Source organism: Knufia obscura, assembly GCF_036327395.1.
Source record: "Knufia obscura strain CCFEE 5817 isolate CBS 148926 chromosome Unknown scaffold_14, whole genome shotgun sequence".
Classification (NCBI taxonomy): Eukaryota; Fungi; Ascomycota; class Eurotiomycetes; order Chaetothyriales; family Trichomeriaceae; genus Knufia; species Knufia obscura.
The window spans coordinates 89,480-116,976 of NW_027042700.1; the positions used below are offsets into that span (position 1 = coordinate 89,480).

General features: G+C 51.2%; 9 protein-coding genes across 9 annotated transcripts; 1 reads left to right on the forward strand and 8 right to left on the reverse strand.

The window, feature by feature from the left end:
* Positions 1-521: 521 nt before the first annotated feature.
* On the reverse strand, positions 522-1,304 carry PMZ80_009563 (uncharacterized protein; the record flags this gene model as incomplete). The annotated part of the gene is made up of 1 exon (XM_064877956.1): positions 522-1,304. The coding sequence occupies one exon, from the start codon at positions 1,302-1,304 to the stop codon at positions 522-524; it is 783 nt and encodes a 260-aa protein (XP_064726064.1).
* A 357-nt stretch (positions 1,305-1,661) lies between these two features.
* On the reverse strand, positions 1,662-3,080 carry PMZ80_009564 (uncharacterized protein; the record flags this gene model as incomplete). The annotated part of the gene is made up of 1 exon (XM_064877957.1): positions 1,662-3,080. One exon carries the CDS (start codon positions 3,078-3,080, stop codon positions 1,662-1,664), a length of 1,419 nt encoding a protein of 472 aa, XP_064726065.1.
* Positions 3,081-3,539: 459 nt separating this feature from the next.
* Positions 3,540-5,675, reverse strand: FAA2 (medium-chain fatty acid-CoA ligase faa2; the record flags this gene model as incomplete). The annotated part of the gene is made up of 1 exon (XM_064877958.1): positions 3,540-5,675. The coding sequence occupies one exon, from the start codon at positions 5,673-5,675 to the stop codon at positions 3,540-3,542; it is 2,136 nt and encodes a 711-aa protein (XP_064726066.1).
* Positions 5,676-6,728: 1,053 nt separating this feature from the next.
* On the reverse strand, positions 6,729-11,516 carry PMZ80_009566 (uncharacterized protein; the record flags this gene model as incomplete). The annotated part of the gene is made up of 2 exons (XM_064877959.1): positions 6,729-11,107; positions 11,162-11,516. 2 exons carry the CDS (start codon positions 11,514-11,516, stop codon positions 6,729-6,731), a joined length of 4,734 nt encoding a protein of 1,577 aa, XP_064726067.1.
* Positions 11,517-12,287: 771 nt separating this feature from the next.
* YAT1 (carnitine O-acetyltransferase yat1) lies at positions 12,288-14,854 on the reverse strand (the record flags this gene model as incomplete). The annotated part of the gene is made up of 2 exons (XM_064877960.1): positions 12,288-12,412; positions 12,463-14,854. 2 exons carry the CDS (start codon positions 14,852-14,854, stop codon positions 12,288-12,290), a joined length of 2,517 nt encoding a protein of 838 aa, XP_064726068.1.
* Positions 14,855-16,642: 1,788 nt separating this feature from the next.
* Positions 16,643-17,593, forward strand: PMZ80_009568 (uncharacterized protein; the record flags this gene model as incomplete). The annotated part of the gene is made up of 1 exon (XM_064877961.1): positions 16,643-17,593. The coding sequence occupies one exon, from the start codon at positions 16,643-16,645 to the stop codon at positions 17,591-17,593; it is 951 nt and encodes a 316-aa protein (XP_064726069.1).
* A 455-nt stretch (positions 17,594-18,048) lies between these two features.
* PMZ80_009569 (uncharacterized protein) lies at positions 18,049-18,919 on the reverse strand (the record flags this gene model as incomplete). The annotated part of the gene is made up of 2 exons (XM_064877962.1): positions 18,049-18,116; positions 18,172-18,919. 2 exons carry the CDS (start codon positions 18,917-18,919, stop codon positions 18,049-18,051), a joined length of 816 nt encoding a protein of 271 aa, XP_064726070.1.
* Positions 18,920-21,128: 2,209 nt separating this feature from the next.
* On the reverse strand, positions 21,129-22,011 carry PMZ80_009570 (uncharacterized protein; the record flags this gene model as incomplete). The annotated part of the gene is made up of 3 exons (XM_064877963.1): positions 21,129-21,271; positions 21,322-21,727; positions 21,787-22,011. 3 exons carry the CDS (start codon positions 22,009-22,011, stop codon positions 21,129-21,131), a joined length of 774 nt encoding a protein of 257 aa, XP_064726071.1.
* Positions 22,012-23,239: 1,228 nt separating this feature from the next.
* ERG4 (C-24(28) sterol reductase) lies at positions 23,240-27,327 on the reverse strand (the record flags this gene model as incomplete). The annotated part of the gene is made up of 4 exons (XM_064877964.1): positions 23,240-25,165; positions 25,563-25,780; positions 25,829-27,240; positions 27,287-27,327. The coding sequence occupies 4 exons, from the start codon at positions 27,325-27,327 to the stop codon at positions 23,240-23,242; spliced, it is 3,597 nt and encodes a 1,198-aa protein (XP_064726072.1).
* Between the last annotated feature and the right edge of the window lie 170 nt (positions 27,328-27,497).

Below are 27,497 nucleotides of genomic sequence, written 5' to 3' on the forward strand. Positions count from 1 at the left end.
TTAGTCCTGCAGAGGTCTGATGTAGCATGTATAGAATTTGTGCCGTCCCTCGAGGATAGGAAGTAGTTAATGACAGGAACCGTCGTCTATTATATAATGTCAAGCGGCCATAGGAGAAGGAGCACTTGATGCCGAGAGCCAAGACTTGAAGTTAGAAACGTAATCCACTACTGGAAATGGATAGGAAAACATCGTTCCTTTCTGACAGGATCAACGCTGCATATGCTCAGGCTCACGTACAGCCTTGTTCTCCGCATCGAGGCTGACAAATGGGAAAGCGGCCTGCTGGCCACAGTTGGCAAGCCTTTGAGCGTGTAGTCAAGAGCAGCGGAACAACCTGGTGGACGGGGACTGCAGCTGGAAACAATCCGCAAGAAGTGCAGAAGGAGGGGTACATGTTGCGCCTTTTACGGTCGACTGCTGAACACAATGCGCGAAGGGTACCTCGAGGCACGGCGTGGATTCTGTGCATTTCCTATTGCCTGTGTGTGCTCCTCCTTTTGAATGGTCTGTAAATCAACTCATTTCTTTCCACGTACCCCCTCAGCACCACCCCCCTCCTTCTTCTGTCCCGCCAGATACCCAGCCAAATCGAAGCTTTCACCCGCACTTGTGGCCGGCCCACCACCGCCCATAGCCCGCCCAAGAGCAGCAGTAGGCCCCTTCTTCTGCATCTCCTCATACTCAGCCTTCATCTCCGGATCCATATTCTCCATCAACTTCGGCATGCCGAATGTAAACGCTAGCGCCACGATAGCCAGCAATATCATAGGATTCTTCAGCAGCGAGAGCGGCGAGAAGCCTTGTCTGACTTCGTAGAAGTTCTTTGCGCCGAGGACCTTGGGGTAGATCGTTAAGCTGGCTTGTGGTCTTGTGGACATGCCGGTTGAGGAGGATGCGTCCTGCTGCTGTGGAATGAGGGAGAGACCGGTATCTGACCATTGTGTTCCTGGGAAGAGCTGGGCGGCGAAGGAGATGAGGACGGCGCTTGATCCATCCTCATGGGTGGTGTCTGTTGTCGCAAGGTTTGGTGTCGTGTCTATTCTGTAGGATGCGAAGACGTAGTCTTTTGTGTAGATGTTAAGTAGGTGTGACCCAACGCTGGGTATCTCGGGGAAGACGATGCTGTTGTCTTTTCGTAGGGACGATCGGAGGATTGCGCCATTTGGCGAGGTTATCGTCGCATGGGTGGAGGGCGGAAGGGCATTAGGATTGGGGAGGACGTTCGACGGCGAGATCTTGAGCACTATCGATGCTGCAGATGCACAGGCGAGCAGCGCCAGCTGAATCAGTAGAAGACGCATTTGGAAGTATTGACTGTGCAGAGGAGAAAGGGTATAGCAGGTGGGCGGCGGGATGCCTCGATCGTGAGATATTAGAGCGGAAGGACTGGGATCAAGATGGGAAGGTTTTCCGGGATTGTTCTTCCAAGCTGGCACGAAAAGCTTCGTTGCCTACATTGAGCTACGGGGTATAGTGTCCAAGATCTCGAGTCCGAGCGTCAACACGACGCACAATGTGATTGAATGAGCTGCCTGACTATGCAGCAACCTTGGAGATCTCAACTTCTCTCAAACATGATTCAACAACAGCACTCCTGAACGACGGCAACAGCACTTCTAACCGACAACCAACGTCCTTTACTCCCTATCAACAGCCAGCTAGTCTATCACATATCGTGGAACAACCCTCCTAGCATCGTGCTTCGCCCCGTTCATCCTAAATCTGACCTGAATGGCAGTCCCCAGAAACTCATCCTCCTCGTCTTCCTCGGCTTGTCTAGCAAGATAAGATGTCGCATGCACTGCCTTCCTCCCCTTCACGCTCGTCTCCTTTGTGAAGCGACCTTTCCGAGCGACTGCGTTCCAACCATCTGCACCTGATGTAGTCGAGCTTGGTATGACAATTGGCTCTGGCTTCTCGAGCACTGCGACTGGTTGTTTAGCCCGCGATTTCTTTGCAACAGGCTGTTTGGGACTCTCCTCTGCGCTTGCGGCGGCGGCTTGTCTTCGAGCTTTGCGAGCTCTCTTCTTGTCTTTTTTCTTGCACCTCTCGAAGAGTTTGTCAATATCCTCCTGAGTAGCGACTTTATATACTGGGTCCTGTCCCTCTGTGGGTGTTGTGGTCGATGTAGGTCCTGTCGCTTGCTTGCGGGGGACTTCGATAGTTGTGTCATCGTCCTTGTCAAGTGTGGTTGGTTCGGGGATGATGACATATGAGACTGTGGATTCTGCTGGTGTATCTCGAGTGACCGGCGAAGTTGTGAGTGCTATTGGGTCACTGTTGAGTTGCTCAACACTGCTGGAGTCAGAGGCTTTTGCTGTAGCCGTATCACAACATGCTGAATTTTCCTTCTCTTCGGTGTGCTTCACTGCACCTTTGGAGCTGCCTTTCGTTGATATCGGACTTGCTTGATGGTCTCGCTCAAGGTTATGTCTGGAAGGGACGACAGATTTGTCGGTACCTGAAGGTGCTTTTGAGGCAGATTTTTGGACCTTGTCGATACAATTGACTGGCAAGGAATTTGTCGCTTCACTCTGGCTTTGATTCGTCTGGCTTACCTTGCCAAAATCCCATCGCAGGCTTGCGAATGGGTTTGAGTACAGATCAATGTCTCTCTGCGTCCCTTTGCTGCTTAAGACAAAACGGCTGTCGGGCGCTTGCACAAGACGATCGGATTCCTGCGCTTCCTGTACCTCCTGCTGAAGTCTGTCTCGTGATACTGGAAGTTTCTTCACAGGAATAATGTTCCAGCCCTGGCTGGGATCTTCAGATGTATTTTCTTCGTTGTCGGTAATCGGTGGTATGAGTTCTTCCGTCTTCGAGGTCTCTGGCAATGCCAGCTTGCTCATCGATTCAGTCAAGTCGTCGCATTTGTCCTTGTCCTTGTCCTCCTCCATTGAGGTACCCTTATCCACGAAACAACGACTAGTTGAAACCAGGTTTGCTGAGTTATGCGTCGGTATACCAGGTTCATCGACAATCTCGCAAGGAGCGCCACAGAGATTGCAGCCTCTGTTATCAGTGAGATATGTCATCTTCTTGCCGCATCCACCGCTCAGACACTTGAAATAGATCATGGCTGATCACTTCGCTGGAACTGCTCCAGGATGGCGAATGGGCTTATATATTTTATGGTCGAGACTGTTCGTAGCCGGTGATGTTTGGACGTACTGATGAGGAAACACGACAGAAGAAGAGTTGCATCGCTGATAATGACACTTTGTGATGCAATATTTGTCCTCTCGCAACCCTCTGTGGTGTTAGTGAATGAAGAATGGGAACTAAAAGTTGTGGTTGACAGAGTGAAGATGTCCCCTTCACCGCTTTCGCATCATTTTGCTGTCACTGCCTGTCGGCAGGTAGTCGTATGCGTCGGGTCGTTGCATCTTCACCTGCACCGCACCGTTGACCATCACTAGAAAGGAGATAGATAGGCCCACGGTTGGCCGCAACCGTGCTCGCGAAAGCTTATCTCAGAGAGGAAAATCCTTGAGCTCGAGCGACCAGAAATATGCATACATTACAGAATATCCACTCTATAGCTTCGCCTTCATCGCATCCTTCTCCGTAACCTGAGCATAAAGATCGTCAAGCAAACCTCTATACTTCTTCGCAGCGACCGGCCGCTTGAGCTTAAGCGTCGGCGTCAAAGTCTCATTATCGATAGTGAATGGCTCAACATCAAGATGAATCGCTTTCACTCTCTCGTATCCTGCAAACTTGTTCTTCCTGCCAACCTTCTCCAGATCCTGGTGAATCGCATTCATGACGCGCTGGTCCTTGCATGCAATCTTGATGGCATCAATATCTGTTGGGGTAATGGTTTTGCCAAGGATCTTCGACGCATAAGGAGCGAAGATATCAGGCTGGACACCGAAGACTGCCACCAGAGAGGTTTGCAAACTGTCACCGTGGACGAAGCCCTGTGCAAGGTAGCTCAATGCAGAGAGATAGACACCCTCAAGTCGTTCTGGTGATACGTATTCACCCTGTGCGAGCTTAAGGACATTCTTCCTTCGATCAATGATAGTGAATCTGCCTAGCTCGTCCACCATAGCAATATCGCCAGACTTGAACCAGCCGTCCTCTGTAAATGCTTTTTGTGTCTCCTCTGGGTTCTTGTAGTACTCCTTGAAGATGTTGGAACCACGGATAAGAAGCTCACCACGTGGGTATGGCTTGTCGTCTACAGTGTAGTCCATATCTGGTACGCTCAGCAGACAGATCTCAGAGCACGTTGCTACAGCGCCGCAATTGCCGGTGCTCAGATCTCCGTCCAGTTGACTGAGTCCCAAGGCGTAAGTCTCGGTCATTCCAAAGCCTTGCATCACGCGTGCCGCAGTGACGATGCTGAGGAACTGGTTCAGGGCGGGATCCAGGGGTGCAGAGCCACTGATCAGCGTATGTGCCCTGTCGAGGCCGAGCGCCGCTGCGACCTTCTTGCCCCATATTCTGTCGTAGAGCATGTGCTTGTTGGTTGGCTTGTCCTTGTTTCTGAGATTGGCCATTTTGGTGTTGACGACATGTCTGCTCAAAGTACCTTTGAAACCCGGCGCACCCAGTGTTGCTGACTTGATGACACCGCCGAACCGGTTGTACAGTCTAGGCACACTCGCAAAAGTGGTTGGTCGCAAAAGTTTCAAATCATCGACGAGCTCGAGAGCGTTGCCGTGGAAGTAACCGATTTTACCCCCAGTCAACATACTAACATGCTCGAGGAAGCGGCCGTAAATATGGGCTAGCGGGAGATAGGAACATACGACGTCGTTGCCAGTAGTCGGTGATGAGCCGATGGTGCCTGCGGCTGCAGCAGCCACAGCATTCGCATGGGTAAGCACTACGCCCTTGGGCGGCCCGGTTGTGCCCGAGGTATAGTTGATGGTCACGATGTGCGATGACCGTGGGGGGTTCAGAGGCAGCGAAGACATTCGGCCAAGCTCTTCAACTTCTGTCACTGAATAGACCTTGAGGTCCAGATCCATGTTTCTTGACATGGAATCTAGCAATGCCTTCTTCGACAGCGCTGGATTCTCATTGCTGGCAGGCTCGAGAGGATCAAGGACGACGAGAAATTTGAGGTTGGGCAGGCGTGGCTTGACCTTCATCAGGGCCCCAATGTGATCGAGGGACGTCACCACACAGGCTAGGTTCGCGTGGCGGATGATGTACTCAGAGGCTTCGGGGCCTAGGGTATCATAGAGGGAGACACTGAAGAGGGACTGTGACATGCATGCCAGGTCAGTCAACTGCCACTCCGGCCTATTCTGACACCACAAGCCCACGCCGTATTGTATTCCAGTGATGCCTTCTCTTGCATGGAGCTCAACCAGGCCCTTGCCGAAATCTGTCCTCCGCTGCTGCATAGTTTCGTAGTCTATCCATTCATACGGATTGAAAGTCTTCTTTGCCGAATTGTACGATCGAAAACCGAAACCTGGGGCATTTGGTATTCTGTTGGCTGTGATCTCGAACATGTCATGCGCCGTTTTGATAGCTGGATCAAGCATGTCGATGATGCCATCTTTGCATTGATTGTTTCTGTATATTGGGGTCCGACCTGGCTTTGCTGAGCCTGAGATTGGTATTGAGTGTGCTTCTCCTTTGGCTGGGATCTGATGAAGCTCTTCTGCCCGCTGAATATGCGCAGGCTTTGACGACAAGAATGATGGCATTTTCGAGGTTGTGAAGGGTCGGGCTCTATAGTCTATGTCAACTGTCTACCAGAGGTCTCCTTTTCGTAGATGCGGATGAGCCTCAGAATGATTGAGAACCGCTGTAGAGTTGAAGAGAAGAAGGACAGAAACGCAGTCAATGGTTTTGCGCAGCAGACAATACGCCAGGACAGGCGCAGGTGAAAGAGTACTGAGCAGTGAGCATGACCACAATCATCAACATGTAAGGCCCACACCTCGGCATCTTTTAGCAAGGATGTTCAGCCTATTTTGGATTCTATCTCCGTCGTACGCGAACGTAATCTCTCATCTGTTCCATACCATTGCGAGTCTCGGCGCAATGCTGACAATCCTTGGCTGTAGGCAACTCGCCTGTAGAACGATGAAGCTGGCGTTTCTCCCTAGTACGCGAGGGATTGTTCCTTTAGATGCGATAGCTACATATGGGGGCAGGAACAGGGGCCGCTGCACCGTCTCGCCCTGCATGAAGCATGTGAAAATCCCTAGCTACGGAATTTGCCTGACCCCGAGCCGCATAATCTTGCATGACATTATTTATTCAAGTTCAACGGCTCTTTTTAACCACGAATGAAAGCAACACTTCTGAGGCGCGAGGTCACCTGCCTACAACAGAGCAAACAGTTCATTCAAATGCAGATCAATAAGGCACGAGTACTGGTAATGCTTATTGGTGGTAAGAAACCATTTCCATTTTCTTTTCTCTACCAAGTCGGTTCGCTGCTCAAAAGCGACCGACATTGTTTCTTTCCATCTAGTAATGCATGTTTCTTTATGTAATACACTTTCTCTCGCTGTCTCACTGAAGGCCTATCTTGCATGGGGAGAGTACGGCCCTATGAGTCGGTTAGTGCCCTTATACCAACTCCTTCAAAGTCCACACACGCAAAGTAGACCCAGATGCTGTAGGCATGTAGCACCGTCGCTGATTTCCTCAACGATCGACATGATAGGACTGCATCAGACGTAATTCGCGTATTCTCAAACATAAATCGTAGCTCATAGCTCTTCTGCACCATGGAAGAGTATGTATAATCAAGGTCGCATACCAAGCGGGTGTTCGCCTTTCCAGTACTCGACCACATCTCGGCTATTGTGGTCAAGATCAACAAGCCAGCGCCCCGCCAGTCCTTCGTCGTTACCGATGGTACTCGCGCCTTGCATTCTCGTCATCGCATCAGTACCTTGGCTAGGCACAGTTCCTAATAAGTCAGTGCTTGAAGAAGGCCCAACTCCAAAAGGTGACTTGTAGACCGTTGCCGAACTCTCATGTTTGCGCAAAAAGTACGTAGCAATCTTGCCCCAGAAACCAGGATGATTCTGCCACGATACGAGTGCAGGCGGTGGGGGTCGATCGTTCACTGGCGTGCCAGAACGAGTTGTTGGTCGCGATCCCAGAGTACTTTCTAGCCCTGGTGACGGAGGCGCGATCGGTGCGTCAATATCACTTGGAGGTGCAGCTGCTGTCATGGTTGATCTGCGACTTCGAGAGGGTGGCGGCATGGGGTGCGGCCCGAACACTGGCATATGCCGGTTGGTATGACCAGAAAAGTCATGTCGAAGGCCAGTAATGTCTGCCTTCACATCCAGGTCCATTGGCGTCAGATTGTTACTAGACATTGACCTTCGGAATGGCGGCATAGAGTGATAAGTCGGCGGACCCATCTTGCCGAGTCCTGCACTTACGCTCATACTCTTAGCGCGAGAATGGCTTGTGCTTGCAGATGAGGAGAGCTGAGTGGCTGTTGGATTGATATACATTTGTGGTTGAGGTTCTGGTCCGTATGGTGTCGCATGTAGTCTTGGACTTGGGAATGCTTTCGTGGAATATCCGCTACCAGGTCTGCTGACTGGGCGAGAGCCGGAAGATTGACTGCCATTCTTCTCGCGTTCGCCTTTCTGGGCCATAATCTGCTCAGGGCTCTTGAACGGCCAAGATGGGTTGCTTATCCGCCTTTGACGTTCTATCTCAGTCGGTGTGCGAGGTGGTGGTAATGAGGACATAGTGGTCCGGTTAGATTCAATGCTTGAGGCTTCCTTCTTCAAGGATGGGGTTGAAGTGCCGCCAGTGCCTCGACTGACGGCACTATCCCCTAAAAAAGGCTGCCCCGGTTGTGTTTGTGATTGTGATGGCGTGTGCGACTGTGGGTTTATCGCTGGCAGCAGAGGGCTATTCTGCATTGCCGAAGGAGAATGTGTAAAGTTTGCAGGCTGCTTGAATGCTAACTCGGGAGAGTTCGATTCCATAGTCGGCATGGCTGGACTCGGAAACGACGGCGACCTGCCTGGCGGGTTCATCCAGTCATGCGTGAATTGCATCGACTGCGGCGTGAAGCTACCCATCATGTTATACCTGGAGTTGTCATTCGAGTAGTAGCTAGGCGCGATATTGTGGTACGGTCGATATCCTGGCATCGGAGAGTTGGTGGTATACAATGGCAATGGCGGCGACTGATGTGGGGAGTTGTGCTGAGACACCGACGACATACTGCGAGAATGCTGCGAAGCCTGCTGCTGAAATTGCTTCTGTCGAGCAACAGCAGACTGGTCAATACCGATATTGCTAGGTGACGCTGGGAACGATCCCTGACCAGGTTGGTGAGTTTGACTTGCCTGTTGACGTTGGAGAATGCGAGCTTGTTGATTGGCTTGTGCCTCAGCAGCTATCATAAGATCACGATACTGCGATGGCTTCGGAGCTTGACCAGTTCTTTCCAGCTCGAGCGCTTTCTCACGAGCAGCATTCATGATCGATTCACTCTTTGGCCCCATGGTAGTTCTTGGTGTGGATGGATTCTGCTGTGCAACCTGTTGCCGCATAGTTTGAATGGTAGCGTTGCGTGCAGCAAAGGAGATCATTGGGTACGTAGCAGCCAATGATTGTCTTTTCGGTTGTGGGGGTGGTGCCATTCTAGGTGGCTCAACCGTCTCCAAGAAATTGCAAGCCGGGTCATAGATAGGTTTGGTAGCGTCGGCAGTGTACTGGGCTTTGGTATCGGTAGACGTCTTGCCTAGGAAGTAGAAGATTTGCTTATCCTTGCTCAAGTCAACCTTCTTCTGCCATTTGTTGTGTGGTGGAGGTTCAACAACAAATTCGGCCCATTCAGTCTTGGGGTCTTCGGTGAACGGGTCACCCTCGCTAGGCTTCTTCTCGGTGGAACCGGGAACCTGCGCTGTCTTACCCTGCAAATCTTCTGGAAGGTCTAGCGCGTTTGCTGAGGGCCGTTGTAAACACGAAGTCGAACTGTCAACAAATAGTATCCAGGCAGGATCGACTTCGCGCTTGACCCTTTGTTCAGGCAAAACAGACACCACTAAGGAGTTCTGACCCGGATCATATTTGGATTCAACAACACCGGCTAGAATTTCATCTCCGTGAAAAGCCTGCCATTGGATGACGTCACCCGGCACAAGGCCGATGATGTGTTCGTGCAGCTCTTTGTTGTCTAGCCAGTCCGTGGCGTGGTTCATGGTCGAAAGTTCGCTTGTAATCCGCGTTCGCTTGACGGTCCGATGAAGTCGGCAACGCCAGTCAAAACCAATGTCACGGTACTCAACACCCTCATGCCAGATAGCAATTTCGCCTTTGTCAACCTGAACTCCAGCATGCATGGCACAGGTCGCATGGTAAGCTCGAGTACACTTCGCAGAAGAGCACTGGAAGCAGGATCCCTTCTTCTGCTTGCATTCATGACATCGCAGATCAAGACGCGCTTTGCTGATGTTCTCGACGTTGAACACTTTCTCTGCACCCTCCTCGGTCGCAATGTACGTCTCAGGCGTGTACATAGCACAAACCCGGTGGGCACGCTGGTTGTTCGTTGTCGGTAGCAGCTCTTCCCACGCGAAATCGTTCGGACACAAGCAGCATGGCTGATTTTTGCTGACCTTGCGAATCTTGACGATCTTCTTGGCCTTCTTGTTTGGACCGGTGTCTTTGGTTGCCCGTTTTCGTTTCTGCGCGGTTTTGCCTCGACCGCGCCCAGTAGTAGCAGGAGTGCCTCGCTCTTCAGCATCATCGAGGTCATCTTCGTCGTCAGTGATCTCAATTTCCTCATACTCAGGACTGGGTTCTCCATTCATCCTGCGAATAAACCAGTCCACATCGATGAATACACTGTCGGCCTCGCATTGGCATTTTCTGGCAGTCTTGCCATAATCAAGCCAATTCTCGATAGCAAAATTGACCGACTCAGCACAATTGTAGCCAAGGTTGTATCCAGAATGGTAGCCAATGGGAAATGTGACAACGAATTCTCCTTCTCGGTGGATGATCTTATTGACCTCGACATTGTATTTGGATTTGAGGATTGAAGGTGAAACCAGATAAGTCTTGTGGCGGAGAAACTGGTCGCAGTCCTTCGCATCTTGAGGCCAGATGGATTTCATGGCATTTTCAAACTTCGGCGCGTCTGCTTGAGAAACGCTGTACCATTGCTTGGGAGCACCGAAGTGGATGTAATTGATGCTGTAGAGATCGACGTCCTCCAGATGCCAGGCGAAAGTGGCTCGCCACATTCCAAGGTAAAGATAGGCAGTGTTGACACCCGGTATGGGAGCTCCCAACAGATCGAGAAGGTTGGGCAACTTGGCGACGTTCCATTCCTTGGTATCCTCGTCGAACAAGGAGCCAGGCATATCGGCAGCATACATGGGGTTACTAAAGTTCAAGGACTTCCAGTATTTCTCTTCTAGCTCGTCGCACCGTTCTTGGGTCCACTGGTCATTATCGTAAACTCGGTAGTCGAAGTCTTCGAAGGCCTCTTCATCTACAACATCCACGGCTGATTGGGCGTTTCGTAGCCGGCGTGATGCTACGGTAGTTTCCGTGCTCTTTCCTGCACCGGGTTCTTTCTTCACAGAAGACTTGGGTTGGCGGCCTTTAGGCTTGCGACCACGTTTGCTGGGAGCTGGGGTCTCTTCTCGCTTTTGTTCGTCCTCTCCTTCTATCTTGATTGTGACAGGTGTGACATCGGGACTCGTCGGGGTTGGAGGAGCAGCAAGAGTGGTATCGGGGTCTGCTGTAGAGTCTCGCTTCTTTGGAGGACGGCCTCGTCGTTTCCCGGTCTCTGGTGTTGGTGTACCTTCGCCCTTCTTCCGTACGGAGCCGCGGCCTAAAAGCTTGTCTGCGTTGAGTCGCTTCTCGCCACGTTTCGCAGGCGGCTGGTTCTCCGTCTGTTCACACGTAGCTTTCCACTGTGGGAGATTGTAGGAACGGATCTTCTCCATATTGCGTTGAGTGTAGATACCTTGGGCGCCATGGAACTCTTGAGTGAGCGGATTCTTGATTTTGATGTGCTTGACCAGGTCGTCGAGGGCCTTGCGGGCGGCTTTCCATTCGTCGGGGGGTATTATCTTAATAATGCCATGTTGCATACCGTAGGCATCGGCTTGGCCCATGAAGGCTTGGAAGTCTAATCATCCATAAGTCAGCATAGATCAATCAGCTGCTAAGTACACATTCTCACCTCTGAACTCTTCCATAGTAGGTTGAAAGACTGGCACGCCGCCCTCAAAGTGATGCGGCTTGATTTGAGCATGTTGTTCTGCTTCCGCGCCTGCGCGAGCAGCGTCTTCGAAACGTAGTCGGTTTTGTTCTTCTTCAAAATCGTCCATGTTGACATCGAGGTCGACATTTTCGTCCAAGTCGGAAAGAGAGCTCGAGGAAACAGCGTCATCGTCCTTGTGGCTGCCTTCATCGGTAGTTGGGGGAGTGTGTACCTGTGACGGTACATGGTTTTGTTCTTGGTGGTAGTCGTTCTTGACCTGGTCGCTCGAATGAGAGGGCGGTGGCGACGCAGGGTAGGTTTGAACGGCTGCCATGATGGCAGCGTGCGTAGTGAGACGACCAGTAAGAGGGTTGAAACGAGATACAAGTCATCGACATCAAGGTAGTCCGTAGTCTCTCTCTCGCAGGAAGTAGCGCTTCGGCCAAGGCAGGCACGAAAAGAGCTAACTGTCTTGAGCTTAGACACTTCTGGTGCTTCCCTCGAGAACAGTTCTGTTCTCAGAACTGCAATTTTTGAGATTCTGGAGCACCAGCACGATTGGCTGGGATATGATACGCTATTTCTGATTTGCCCGAAGTGTCGTTCTTATCTGCAATCTGTCCGCTTCACACATGAGTTTTCTAGCACTTTAGACGGCGTTGAAGGTCTCTGAAACGAACGGAAACTACTCGTATTCTGGTGACTACAGTACATTCACTTCAGAGCGCAGTTTGATAACTACAGTAGAGTACGATGTCACGATGCAGTTCAAGTGCACCAGAAGATAGCGATGCTTGCGAGGTCGGATCATCACGATGCGTGGAGCAAAACTTTTGCCCACGGAACATTTCATTTGCTGGTTTCACTATCGAATATCACGCTATGATGCAGCATTTCCGGTTAGTAGCCTATCATCACGCCACATGTGCAGTCTTCTGCATGAGCATGGCGTGCTCCTAAGTCCGCCCCTGCATGGCTTCAAGCTCTTTTGAGCTTTGAGATGTCCGCCGCGGACCGCTTCTAACCCCTCATGTTCCTTAAATTCCCGTATGCTTTGCATGACAAGCACTTCAAGTTCGGCAGATACTACAACACCATAGGTGTATCAATACTCCGTCAAAGCGAGCTTCTTCCCAACCGCCTTCTTCTTTTGCACCACTTGCTGCGCAGGCGTAGGCTCTTCTTTCTTCTTGAGTGCTTGCAGAAGCATGCCTGCATCGAAAAAGCCATCTGGAAGATGTTAGCAATGATCTGACGGTACTTTGATGTTGCAAACTCACAGCCACCGAGACCTTCTTCATCTTCTATCTCAGTCGTACCATTGCTCATCGGTGTCGCAGTGCCCCTAGCCTCGCCATCGATCTTCTGCGCCTCCGTCTTAATGATACGACCCTTCGACTTCATTCTACCGTTCCTGCCTGTCTTCTCTTCTGCTTCTCGTGCTCGTGTAGTCTTTGCTGCAGCTAGATCCTTGACCTTGACCTGCTTGAGCAGTTTCCTAATCTCGTTCATGTACGACTCAAGACTATCCATGAATCGCCGCGTCTGTCTGTGCTTACTGCTGGCGCATACTGATATACTGTCGTCCTTGATGATGTAGCCAATACCGAAGCCGTCGCCAGACACAGGACCAAATCCGAAATGTCTAAGTGCGGGATTACCACAGTTTGATGTGCTCAGAATCGTGCTGTTGATTCGCTCCCATCCAGGATCCGAGAAGAGCGCTGGCATCTGGTGCAGCTGGGGTGCAGGTGACCGACTGCTGGAAGTTTCTCCGTTTGACCTGGAATGTTCCAATTTCTTCGCACTGCCAGGGTCGCTGAAATCTATAGGACTATGTGCCCCTTCTCTCGGCGAGCTGAAGCCAGTGCTGCTGGCAGCTTCGGCCCCTTCTTCATTCACCTTGCGTTGCCACACGCAGTACAGTGCGTACAAATGTCTGTCAAAGCCATTGGCTTTACTGCACTCTTTGGTGATCGCGGTGTGCTTTTGCGTGGCGGCCTTCAACGCATCAATTTTCTGTGAAGCTGGATTATCTGCCCAGAAAGTCTTGACGAAATTTGAGCTTTCGTGTGTTATTGATCGAATAGCTTCTGTTCTTCCGTGCAAATACATTTTAGTCATGGCTGGCTCGTAGGTGTTTTCAATGCGACCATACAGACCATAATAAGCTGCCTGGAATGCCATCTGGATGAATGCATCAGGCGAAAAGCCCATCGAGGTGATGAAGTTCTTGCCGTAGCCTTTGAAGTCCATCGTCTGAAATTCGTTCTGATTGATCAGATCCGCTAGGCGCGTCTCTGCAAAGCGTAGTGCAATCTGCAATTCTGGAATCATTTCCCATTCCAGCTTATGAGGTGTCGTGCTCACGTCGCCGAAGCTTTCAGGGTCTCGCTTTGAAGGATCAGGGCTCTGACTAGTCCACAGTGTTGGTGCTTGACCATTGATGGACTTGGCATACCGCAGGATGGTATCAGTGAAAACATCGCTGGCAAATCTCAGGACAGTATGGCCATCTACACCAGTATGTTCGAAGTTGATGCCAGCACTGCCATTCTTGCAGACGATGATTTGCAGCTTGTCGTACCACCTGTTCGTGCATGTTCCGACTTGTACGCCCCTGATGATCTCGTTGGTACCGCAGAGCATGTTTCCACACAGAGATGAGACATCTGCAGGTTCTGTGTAGTCCAAAGAGACCACAAAGAGAGCAGTGTCAACAATGTTCAGGCATTCGGAGTTGACTGAGCCTTCATCTCTCGTAAGCAGATCTCGCAGACTAGACCATGTTTTCCTGTTCTCCGTGCTCAGCACACCAATGGCTCCTTTGGCGGCTTCTTGTATCGGCGTCTCCTCGGCATCGTCAACAACAGACTTCAGGTTCAGTGCCATATCCTTCTCAGTCATGATCAAGTCATTGTTGTGGTCGAGTACATCGAACCAATAGAACTGTCCGCGGCACATGACCACCACATGCTTCGAGTCGGAGTCTTGACCAATGATACAGCCGTTGTCTGTGGGAACTCTTGCTGTCCCGAACATTCGGGAATACTGATACATGTCCAAGGGTTGACCACGAATTGTGTCTGGAGGCAGCTCCTCCTTCCGCACTGCTCGAACAAAGCACAATGCTGATATGATAAGTGAGGCAGCTCTAGTGACCTGATTGTTCCTCGCGGGTGTTGGGTCATCTTCCAGCAAAAAGAATGGATTGAGGTTAAGCACGACTGGATTGTCATAGTTGAGGTATGAATCGTACCAGAACTGTTCGATGTAACTCGATTTGTCTGCTGAGTATAATTTGAGCTTCTCCTGCAGCTCCTTGCCTATACCTTGAACGAAGTCTTTTGTGGCGGCCTTGCTCTCTTCCTGTTCCCTTGAGGATTGCAGAGGCTCCAATGCCTCTAGATATCTCTTCATCGATGACTCGAGGTCAGGTATAGGCAACCTCGGTAGCTTGTCCTGCGCAGCATAAGTGATACCAGCTTTCGTGCCATTCTTGACACTATTCATCAGTGGCTCCTTTTCAGACTGCTGGAAGGCATCTGTTGCCTGCTTTGCATTCTCCAGCGACCGCTTCTCGTCGGTCGCCATGCTTTTGGAGGTGCGGATCAAGGACTCGTTCAAGGAGATAGGGCTCGTGAAACGACGTGCTCCTGCTTTCCCAGACATTGTTAGAATTCTTCAAGAGTAAAGAGGCGCGACCGCCGTCGGGACGTTGAGCAGGCGAAGGGCGGTGCGGTAAAAGTAATGGCAGTCCTGCTGGCAGTAGGACGGCATCGAGATACTGTCAATGAGTAGAATAAGCCGAACAAAGAACGTCTTCACGTATCAGGTGCATTTGTATGGTTATTTGGCCATGCATTGTGCTCGGCCATGTCTCCAGCATTTCCGCTCGAGCGGCTGCCAGCTAATACCAGGTAGCATGTGCTCGAAGCGAATGCTACTAGCATCTTGCCATGGTGGTAGTAGGCTCAAGATGACTCGTGGAGTATGACATCCGTCACTTGACGCGTCCGCAGATGCGAGAGAGGTCGCTGCTCGAAGATGGATGTTTTTCGGGGTAAGGGAAAGAGGGTGCTTACCGAGTCAAGGGGCCGGGTGTGGAGTTGAGATATGCCGGGCTGAGTCAGTTAGCAACAAACAGCAAGAACGCGAAAGCTATCGTCAAGTCGAGAGAAGATATGATTGAAAACTGCTACATATAACTTCATGATATTGAATGAGCAAGCACAGCGCGTGAGCCGCACCACTGTCATCGCAATATTAGGATTGCTTGTTCATTATTAGCTGCTTCGCGTGACCACAGCGAGACTCAGCTTCAACGGACCGACGTCATTTCGAGCGGGGCCCGAACCTCATCGAGCCCATCTGCACAGAAGATCTTGTCCTGCTCTGGACCTCAAGTGCCGTGCCAGTTCCAGCTTGTGTTTTTGATGATTTGATCAATCTCCTTCTCGGCTTTCGTCCGGACGGTGACGCTTGAGAAGCTGTGGCGAGCAGGTCGTCGATTGCGATCCGTGGTACCACAGTAGCCTCACTGGTGAGAGAGGTGGGACAAGTCTGAAATACTCAGCACATGTTCGCGCTAAAGTGAGCTCCTGCTCAAGCTTCGAAAACGCAGTGCTCCCCGCATGATCCTTATTCGATCCAATCCAGCTTCTCGGCGGCCCGGGGTGTCTTTCGCCAAGCCTTGTCCCGCGAGGACGGTAAGCCCGTCCCCTCTTTGGTAGCTTACTTGGCAGACTCTCCTACCAGGATTACGCCAGTTATCTTCACACCCGGCTCGACGGGTAGAGCAATGTGGCCATGCCGGCCCTCGTGTCCCACCTGAACGAGTCACTTATCCTGGAACAAGATCAACCCTTTTGAGTGGTGCTACCTTGCAGTACTCGTCTGTTAATCCCCTTGGTGTCAGGAGCAGTATGTACCTTGGACGGCTACGTTCCGTAGGTGATGAGGTTCGCTGCTGCCCTCAACACCGTCCTGGTCGATTCGGCACTGACCTAGGCAAATGATTTTATGGACTCAACACACCCTGTCAGATATCAGGGCCTGCGGCTACAGTCTTGTAACAAGGTAGCTGTTTCGTCGAGCCCAGCCGTTGAAGACATGCTTTGTTACCGCTCCCGCACTCGGCTTGGCTGGCCTAAGCTCTGTCATAAGAAGACAATGCGATCCTTATCCAGCTACCAAACAATGGGTTCGAGGGCTTCGGCCATGCTGCAAGTAGGTCATGTTAATTCATTGCTGCAAAGGTACTCCTGGACCTATTATGCCCCATCGACTAATCTCGATGGCCGAGCAATATCATCCCGAGCATAGGTGCTGAATCTCGAGCTGCTAACCAACAGGGACGGAGGTCGCCTCATCATGTATCTACGTGCCATGTACGCCCGATGGTCTATAATCTTAGGTCTCGTCCTCGTGACACGTCAAATGCTGAGCGAAGCAATCGAAATGCCTGTCATCCCAGTCCAGAAAGACATACCACTCTACGGTCCAAGTGGACAACCCGAAGAGAACGAAATACAGCAAGGAATGACACCAGACTGCTTCCTCGAGGCCTCCGTAGCCGCCATAATCCGCACAGACATAAAGACAATCACAGGTATGCTCGGCCAGCCCGGAGACCACCACAAAATCAACGTCACACTACATAACCCCAATGGCGACGAGCAAAAATTCGAAGCAGACCTGAAGAACTTCAACGACCGCTTCGTCACGAAGGACTCCCAGTGCTCCTGGCTAGCCGTAATTGAGGACGGCTACTCCCAACTCCTAGACAGCACGGGCTCCCCCGACGTGATCCATAACGGAAAAGGAAGCTGGCCAGAACTAGTCCTCAAGGCGATCTACGGGCCGAAAGTCAACGTCGTGACCGTCGATTGCACTTACATCCAGTCCATCGGAGAAAAAGCCACCTCGAAACCCGCAACGTTCTGCACCAAGCATGAAGACGGCCAGCTCATAGGTGGGCATGCCTATACCATCCATTCCGCGAATAGTACTCACCTCACGCTGCGCAACCCATGGGGTATTGTCAACAAGAACGATTGGGACAAACAGGTCACAGGCGGCAAGGACGTCCGCGACCTCGGCAACGGCGTGCTGGAGATTCCGATATCGGTAGCACAGGAACAGTGTGTGGCACTGACGTATGCCGATATTGTCACTCCAGCTGAGATTTCATCGTCGTCGTTATCGTCGTGGTCAGCTGTTTACAGCACCCTGATGAAGAGTGAATCCAACGCAGTAGCCAGTGCGGAGGCGGAAGCGGAAGCAGCAGTGGCAGCGGCGACAATGGATGGTACTAGTGGCAACGTCTATACTTTCAGCACTCTTAGCGAGAGTGGAAGTGTAAGTAAGCGTTCAGTGGCGCGTCATACTCCCACGATGACCAGGTCATAACTCGAGTTTGATGAAGCATATGGGCAATTGAAGGTGCGAGCCGGTTTGCCATCTACAACAACGTGACCGTAGCATTCTAACAGCCTGAAGTACACTCTGGGCAGGTCCCTGTAGCAAGACAATAGATTCTAACGCTCGCTTCGAGCTGAGAGGCAGCTATCTGTCTTATCTTCTATTGAGCCTAAATGAGGCCGACCAACACATTGGAGATCTTTCATCCTTGAGAACATCCACCTCCGATGGCTAAACACATTGTCGGCAAGTCGCGTGCGTTCACTCCAATGCCGACCAAGAAATACCACAAATGGGTCTATAACACGTCGAAGAATTGACCAGTTTCTGCTTCTGATATCGCAAGATTGCTCGCTGGTCATTGCTCTGGAATGCTTCTTGAAGGTCAAACTATGGTCGTGGATGTTGTATAGGTTGTGTCATGCTGTGGCGTATAGACCACTTCACACAGTGACCATGGCGTCGCCCTTTGGCTGAAGGACGTTGTCTGCGTACTGCCCACCGAAGTTTCCTGTCAAAATATTAGCTACACGCATAGAACTAAGATAGATTGTCGATGAACTTACCAACAGGCTGATAATTGCAAACAGTGAAGTATGGAGAAACATTGGATCCAACACCGGCAAGACCGCCAGGACAGTATTGAGTGTGACACCCGACCTTGGTGGTAGCTTTCCAGACGATCTGCGAGAAGTGACCCCATCGCTCGAAGTTGCCCATGTCTGGCTCGCCACCATAACCGGGGTAGAGCACCATTTCGTCGTTGTACATCTGGTTGGTAATCATCTTGTCGATATCCTCATCTGGAGCACCTGCGCCGATGTTCTGACCATAACCTCCACCGCCAGCCTGGGTATTGTGCGCATAGCTGCAGCTGGACGCAATCTCTGCTGCAATGCTGGCCAGGTTTTCGTCCCATGAGAGGGCGTCGACGGTATGGTTTGCTCTGTGGATGTTGTGTTGCTTGAGGATGGGATCAGCATAGGTTGAGACAGAGCCTGTCCCAGTCTCTGCTGGCGGAGCTGTGGTTGGCTCAGCTGGCGGCGGGCTAGAAGAAGGACTTGATGGTATGATCGTCGTGGTGACTTCCGCAGTGCTTGAAGGACTTGGTGTAGGAGTCGGTTCGATAAGCGAGACTGTGTTGCTGTCGGTTGGCGAAGAGTTGTCCCATGGTCGCCAGCCTCGACCAGCCGTCACGGTGACCGTTGCAGTCTCCATGATCACGCTAGTAACGAGGTATCTCTTTTCTTCCATGAGAAGAGAAGCTGCGACAAAGGAGCCAAGCAGAGAGGCTGCGAAGAGTACCGACTTCATCTTGCCGTGGAGTGTTGTCAACGTGTTCGTATAGAAGTGAATATTCCTTCAGGTCGGGTCTAATGCTTTATTGGCAGGAAGTCCAAGCGAGGACAGTGGTGGAGGCTTGAGAGTAACACGTTCAACGTGTGTCGGTAACAGGAGCGCGAGTCTATCGCTGGTAAAAGATGGTTGGAGAAGTGAAACGCCGTCGGCAGCCCCAAGGAGTGAAGAGCGTACCAGACTGTTGGGTTGTTGAGACGAAAGGAGTGACTGTGTTGGCAAGAACGACGAAAGTTGGTTTGAGAAAGAGCGAATGGCACTGTTATATACTCTGGTCAGTGAGTGATGCCTCAGCAATCGGTTGAGGTTGACCGTTTGGCAGGATGACTGGGTGGTAATATGGAGCCGTGTCAAGCCGGGTTATAGCTTGTCACTTGTCGTTTGCGTTGAGGAGGTAGGAGGCGGCAACGTAGGGATTTGTGGTCCTTGGAGTTCTCGGGGAAGTGACGATACAGCCCCAATTTGGAAGCTTGACGGTCAATTTCAACCTTGAAACACTTTCCCGATATGCTCGAGACTTTCTGCAGCTGGGGACGAAATGCGGAGGCGGACTTACGTGAATGTATGCGCTTTCGAGCGAGTGTGAGTTCGTGAATTTCGAGTAGTACTCGACGAGGTGAAAGAGACAATCAGCCGTGCTTTGGGGGAAGCGCACTCCCCCGGTATTTGGCCATAGTCCTGATGCGACAACAAAGCTAATTTAGCCACGAGATCAAAGAACTCAAAGGAGGCGGCGACGAAGCTTTGTCCGAGGAATGTTGTTGTCACGGGCCAGATCACGAGCCTGACTGTGCGCATAAGCCACCTACTGCTGCTGTGTCACTGGCTCGAGGCGCTTCTGCGTTTCATTCTTGACCCACTACTCGTTGAACCGCGGAAATCGTACAGTGATGTTGTCGCATTTTACTTCATAGTCGTTGTCATTGCTATATGAAACGACGTGAGCTCGGGCGTCCAGGATCATGGTATGCTCATATGTTCTGAAGGTCTTGGCCAGAGTTGAGGGGAGAAGACACCGCGTCTATCAAACAGCAAAAGCGGCTGCGGTAAGTAGTACGTGAGGCGGTTTCGAACTGTCTCCATCATCTCTTTGGTGTAAAGCTAATGACCATGTCATCGGCGTCAAAGTATGGCACGATGGGAGATCACGCATGTCGTGCGTCGATGAAGTTTTGAAACAGCAGAGATCCGAACTGCTCGGGCTCAGAGCGAAAGTAGTGGATGCCACGTACCCGAGTACCTGCATTAGCGCTGCCCAGGGGTTGCCGAGACGAACCAAATTCAAGGCCTCGCGACAAAGTTTCCAAAGCCACGACACCTTAATTCGAGTGAGGTAGTACAACATGTCTATTCTATTTCCCATCAGGCCGACCAAGGAGATACTCATGCAAATGGCTGAGGATGGCAAAAGGCAGTCGCGTCGTGCCGTTCAGCGATTTACTGCAGTTGTGCCTCCATGAGTCGGGATCGACTCAACCGGTCTAGCGATACCTCTGTGGTACAAAGGACCAGCACTGCTCGTTTCGTGAGGGTACTCATCTGACAGTTCCGATGACAAGGCAAGCTCACATGGTCCCAGCTGGGATCCCTTCGAGGCCGCGCGGTCAGCTCCTCATGTTCAAAAACCTGCATGGTTGACATGGTGGTTCCTGCATTGCCGGATAGATTTGCAATTCGACGGAGACGTCAAACATCAGAATCGTGAGTGCTCAAGATTGGCCAGGGATTCTCAAGTCAACTTGACTATAATTCAATATTGAGCAGGAGTCACATAGCCTCCTGCGCTTCTAGCAAGTATGGAAGGCGTGATACAGAAATCTGGCACCTTCAACTGAGTGTCACTACGGCTGCATCATGCTGCAGTCATGGGATTGCTGGCAGCAACGGTCGACGCTGTGGCACTTACTCAGCTATCTTCGTCTGGCGTTCTGCCTTGTCTGCACAATCCTCCTGCCTGCCAGACTTCTGCCACGCACCATTTTGACATTTTCTCAGTGATATGGCACCATTCTACTTATGTCTGGTTCAGCTTCGAGCTCTTCAGGTCCATAAAGCTTGTCCTTCTGAGCAGTCTCGTGACGTATTATAGATGCATTCATCCGCTGTCTGTGCAGTGTGTTTTCACCAGCTGACGTACGTCGCTGAAATCGATATGCTCGTCGAAAAGCTACCACGTCATGCTCTTCTCTGCATCGTACTTCCGGTGGCTGGTCGTCATTTCATGAAATATGCTACCATCCAACACACGCCGAGCGTCCTCCTTCCTAACAATGCCATCCTCAGGCCATATCAAAACGTATGTCATACCCCCTATCGCCTCGTCAGCAAACGTCAAGTCAATCAGAAGAAGGATAACTCACACTCAAAAAATGCTGATATCTGACCGAAGATGTCCCAGGCGAATCTGATGTTCCTCAACCCCTGGTAACCTTCCCAGAACGTCAAACCCCCCTTCCCGTCCTTGTCATTCCTCGCAAAGTACTCGTCGAAAAACTGAGGTCGGAACCGTCCCTCATTGTCGAACGCCAAAGTACTACTACCATGCTTGTTGTTGTGGATGTTGTGGATCCATACCCGGAACAAAGGATCTGGTATCAGAAAGAACCACGGGACTGTACCCCATGACTGGACGAGATGCAGGAAGCAAGTGAAGAACAAAGACAACCTGATTCCCCACCCGAATTCTCGAACCGTACGCCATGTGTCGATGGGCCAGATCACACCGTCGTTGTCACGATCGAACCAGACGCAGTGTTGCTCAAGAACCTATTTTCGACCTGTTAGTACGGCCATCATTGCCAAGACTTGTGGGCGTGGCCACTAACTGTCTTCTTTCTGTTGATGTAATTATACTGATCCTTCTCGGTGCCATTGGGGGCCTCTCTAGTTGCGGCGACGTTGGCACGAGGAACAGCATAATTGTTCACTTTGCCATTCTCAACTTCTGACTCAGGTACCAGAGGTGGGTTTCGTTCAGTAATTGGCTGCTCCGGAATGCTTGTCCTATGCTTGAGCTCATCCTCGGATTGTACCACAGCTGACGGCGACATGTTACTTGCCCCCTAGTCTCGATATGCCGGCGACAACGACGATATACAAGGTAAGTATCGATTCTTGAGAGGGAAAGTACAAGTATCAAATCTTAATACCGCCTCAACCGATTGAGTTTACAGCTGTGCTGCATCAGTATGGCACTTTTTATTGGCTGGTTAGGCGAAGTGCTCGCGTGATGACGTATACATATTGATTCGAGAGCCCCATCTTCACATGCGGCATGGAATCTGAATCCGAAATCGTGCTCGTATTTGATGCTTGCAGGACGATCTTTTGGTCCTTTTCACGCTGTGGGCAAAAGTACTTGCATCGATTTCTAGGCATAGTCTCCGGGCGGACAATCAAATCGGTTGCATCCTCGACCTGTTAAACGCGGACAGCAGGCGGACAATCTGAAAGTCCGCCCGAGATTGTGCACGAGACATGAAATCTAGGATGAGATCTGCTGGTTATACCAGCCTCTGTGCAGGAAGGCCTCCACGAGTTCACTCTCAGCGTCGATGCTCTTACATCACGACTTTGTAGACAGGTAGAGAGGATTTTGAAGCTTGAGCTTTGCTGCACAGCTGGCAGAAACTCGTAAGTTCTACCCGCAACGGAATAAATTTTCCGTCATCATATCTTGGTCGACGACTCAACGCGACTCGGTCACGAAGCCAAAAGCGCAATAGAAACAACGAGCATTCGTTCACAGTATTACAGTAGCATCGAGCAGCAAAGTTATGCTAAAATCCACTGTTTCCAAGGTTGCATGTATACTTTTCACAACAGCATCGACCTACCAAGCGCTGGAAAAACCGATAGAGCAGTTATGAGGGTCGTGAAAGAATGACTACTAACAGCACAACTGCGGTCTTCTCCGGGCGAAGCAAATCACCTGGAGTGCCTAGATTCTCTGTCGCTTGGCTCCCCTAACAAGACACGCTCACAGCACCCATCGAATTGGTCCGTAGTATTTCAAGGTAGCATATTAGTGACAACCCTCTGGTGCCGCTATTGTGAGGAACATACATGCAACCTGTATCTTTTGTGGCTTCAGTCCATGAATCTAGTCTACTGTACATCCCACTCACAACGTAGATCGCAGTCCTGACTGAGCCGACGTCCAGGCCAACACCGGCCTCGCAGACCATTCATTAAGCAGCACCGTGCAGCTAAATCATCAACCAGAAAACACATGCGGCCTCTCTAATGTCCTTCACGACACTCACAGTCATACCGATATTACTCCTTCGCCCCAGCCCTCGCTCGACCTCCGCGTCTATCCACAGTAACAGTCTCTGGCAAAATCACTGCCCCAGTCCCACTAAACGCCCTCTCCTTATCCGCCCGAATCGTCCTCTTCACAGCCGACAACGTCCTCCCCAGCTTCGGATAACTACTCGGCGGGTAACTTACACCACCTTTCTGCTCTTGTTCTGTCCCCGTCGTCCTCTCACCCTGCCGACCACGCGTACTACCACCGGATCCTGCCCGCTCAATCCTACCCCTCTCAGACGACGTCCGACCAGCACCCATTCCCCACGTCTCAATCCCAAAATGTGCGTTCAGTTTCGCTGGTGACCCGGCGTAGCCATACCCATGACCAGCTGGACTCGCGGAGCGTGCCCGGTCTGATATTCTTCTTTGACCGTTTGTGTTTGCTTCGTTGCTGTTGAGGCCATCCCGACTTCGACTCCGGCTGCGACTGCGACTGCCGTTCTGACCTGCGACGATGTTGATTATTCGTGGTGTGAAACTGTGACGACGGGCCGTGAGGACGAGACGTGCCTTGCAGATTTTGGGCTGTTCGGTTTCCGCTTCGATGGTATCTCTGGCTGTACCGTCTGTTTGTGCGCTGAGGGTAGAGGTGCGGTTGGATTTGTTGTGGTTGATTGCGGCGTTGTGGTTCTGGAGGACGATCGTGTTGGGTTTCTGTGGCTTGATAGGGGAGACTGGTCGTGTTCGAGTTGTGTCAGCTGTTGAGTAGCGTGTTAGCGCGAGGCCGATTCTCGACTTGTTTGGTTGGTCTTGGTTAGGCGGGGTGCGGAATGGATCAGAGGAGGCGTTTGACCAGGTCCGACTCAGGGTGCTGGCTCTGCGGGTTTGGGTCTGATCTTGTGGAGGGTACGGTGCAGACTTTCGGTGGAGTGTCTCGAGGGCGCCGTCTGTTGGGATTGTTGGACCTGGTTCGCCTAGTATCTCGAGGGATTTGATTCTGCTTCTGCCTCGCTCTTGAGTGTCTCGGTTATCCTTGTGGGCCTCCTCCTTCGCGACGTTTGTAGAAGCCTGTGAGTTTCTCGTTGATTTATCCGACCAGATTGCCGCTGCTTCGAGTTTCTTTTGCTTGTTTCTGCGACGGCGTCGACGGAAGAGCATGTATGCTGCGAAGACGAGGACGAGGAAGGCTATGGCGCCGAGGACTGGCCCTACGATTGTTCCTCGGTTGTGCGATGCTCCTTTTTGCTCTTCGGCGCATGCTGGATCGTGCTGGCATTCTGGAGTCGCTATCTCGGTGGGATTGACGGAGGTAGATTGTGAGGCCATTGAGGACGTCGACGTGAGGGAAGTTTGCAGGGTGGTTCGCGGTGTGGGAGCTACTGGTTCAGCAGCTGATACCTGAGAGGTAGTCATGGCCGGTGAGGATGGTGTTGCTTCTCCTGCTGCGCTTGCCGCTAGTCTAGTTGTAATGCTTGCGGGTTGCGTGGTCGCGAAGGGATCTGGGCCCGAGGGGAAAAGATCAGACTGCAAGGGTGATATACTCGATGACTGCGTGGTCGCCTCGGAGGGAAGAATGAGAGGCTCTGACACTGGAGGTCCAGCAAAATTTCCCCCAATTGTAGATGTCTGTACGGCTTCCGTCACTGTCTCGAGATTGAAGATTGAGGTTTGGACAGTGCTCTCATGTCGAATAGGAGGGGCAAGTACTGTTGTACTAGACGACAACGCTTCGTCCGATAGATCCCCGAACATCGATGGCATCTTCGCAAGGCCGGCAGAGGAAACGATATCTGGCTTCAGAGGGTGTGAGGTCATGGTGTATCCGTGGCGCTGAGGTATCTTGTCATTCAACAGCCGGCCCATTGCCTTCGAGGAACCGTTCGAAGGCTTGCGCGATAGTGGCATGGGGCTTAGGTACGTGTAGTGTCGTCCGATAAGAGATGTGTAGTACTGAGGACGGTGAAGGTGGTCGCGTGATCAGTTTGCCATGAGACAGGGCTTCGGTAGTGTACACGTGGTACTAGACGCCAGGGAAGAATACGTGACCGAGATCGAGGCGCAGGAGTACGAAGGTCTGTAGAACAAGAACGAGGAGCGTGCGTGTCTTGACAGTGTGGTTGAAATATGTGACATTTCTCTGTTTGCAATATTGCGCTTCACCTGAGGTCATCAACACTGTGAAACTTGCCACAACTTTTCCAACACGTCGTGATGTTCCTAAACCCATCGTCACTTCCAAATCACTTCCACCCCATTACAGTATGTACGAATTAGGGATATCTCTAATATTAATACACGTACTAGAAAGCGTTAGCATGAAAGACCTCAGGGCTACAAATTGACCTACTGGTATGAACAAGTATGGCACCTGCTTTTCGTACTCTGCCCAAGCACTGCCATACTTGATGCGACATCTCTCAACGTCCCGGATTGCTCGATGTATTATCATACAGGTGAAGAAGAAAGGATAGAACCATGGGAAGGGAGAGTGGAAGCCCGTAACGGCACCCCACGATAGCGCAAAGAATAGATCGCACGTGTAATGTACCTTGCGAGCCTTGCCATCTGCCACCGTTAGTAAAAATTTCCCCAAGAAGGATGTACGACACTTACACCACCCATCAGCAAGCAACGGACCTGCCTCAGACTCGATAACCTTTGGATTCTCAATATAAGCGTACGGTAGTGGCGGGAACGTCCATCGGTCGAATGTCGAGCCGGACAATGAGCCTCGGAAACGGTTCTTCTGTCCATTGCACGTATCCCAGATCCAGTAGACGACGATATACAAAAAGTGCATCGCAACAATGGCATACTTGTTCCAAGCATATTCCTCAGGGTGATGGTTGGCCAAGTAGATGGTGCAATGGCAGTAACTGAGCGGAACACCGGCCATGTTCCAGAAGATCAGCATGAAACCCCATTTCTCGTAGTACATGTCCCATGTAATTGGAATCAGTTCCTCGCCCTTCGAGCATGCATTCGCATACAGGAAATGTGCAAGTAGTAACAGTGAGGCCTCACCAGAGACGTATCCATAGCGCTCATACTGACGCGCGCACATACCCATTGTGGTCAAGTAAAGGATGTACCAAGGTAGTCGAACTTCGAAGAACATCTTAAAATCCAGAATACCAAACATTCTTGGGTTGAGCTCAGCTCCCATGAAAAAGTCGTAGATGTGGTCGCCGGTCATGCGATGCTGCTTTCCTCGATACAGCGCCGAAACATATGCTATGATGGAGACACCAAATCCAGAAAGAATGGCCACAGACATGATAGGTCCGAACTCATCGATGATTGTGTAGAGAGGGAAGATTCCGGTAAAATGCAGTGTCAGAGCCACAGCGTTCGTGATCCACCATGAAGAAATGCCTGAGCAGTAATATGGCAGCGTCTTGCCATCCTCATGTGGCAGAGGCTTCCCCCTCGTCCATATGCCAGGCGCATTAATGTATAAAAAGCACTCGAATGCAAACATGGTCCAATACATCGCCCATGCTTTTGCGTGTGGGAATGCGCCTTCGTAGGCAAGCCCAACCAGGTGTCGCAGGAAGTCTGACATGCTCTGGCCTGGTGCTCGCGAAGGAAGGTGCCCGTTGTAGTATGTGGCTCCTATCCACATGTACCACATGAGCAGCGGAAACCCGATCATCATGGCAGACACGCCAAATGAACCTCCAAACTCCTTGTGTCCTGAGCGGTCGACCTTGGGATCTGTCCCGACTTCCCAACCGTCCACGATCTTGCCTTTGGGCAGCTTCGCGTGCCCGTTCATTTGTCCTTTCGCATGACCATTGATGTAGACTCGAGTCTGGCCATTGGCATGTCCATAGATGTCACCGTTGGGCTGTTCCTCGCTTTTCACGCCTTTCGTGCGCTCCCTGGCCTCGGAGAGGGCGTTCATTGTGTCGGCCGCGAATCCCTGCGCAACTGAATCGTCCGAGATTGCTGGCATCGACTTGCGCGACCTAGGCTTCTTGTATGTTCCTGGTGTCTCAACGTATCCCGGATGCTCCGGTTTTCTGCAAGATTTAGTAGTGATCTCATTCGCAATCGAAGGAAACGTACTTGGGCGTTCTGCCCGTCTGGCTACGTGTGGTGATTGTCATCATAAAGGAATGTTGATGTTCATAGCAAGGAATAACGAGCGACAGCCGAAGTCTGGATAAAAATTATGTACAAGAACAAAATGGTGACGAGTGTGCCACGAAGCACCGAGCACTTTCCCTGCTGAATCTTGTAAAACTTGAAGATCGCTCGTGTTCAACTTTACATCGCC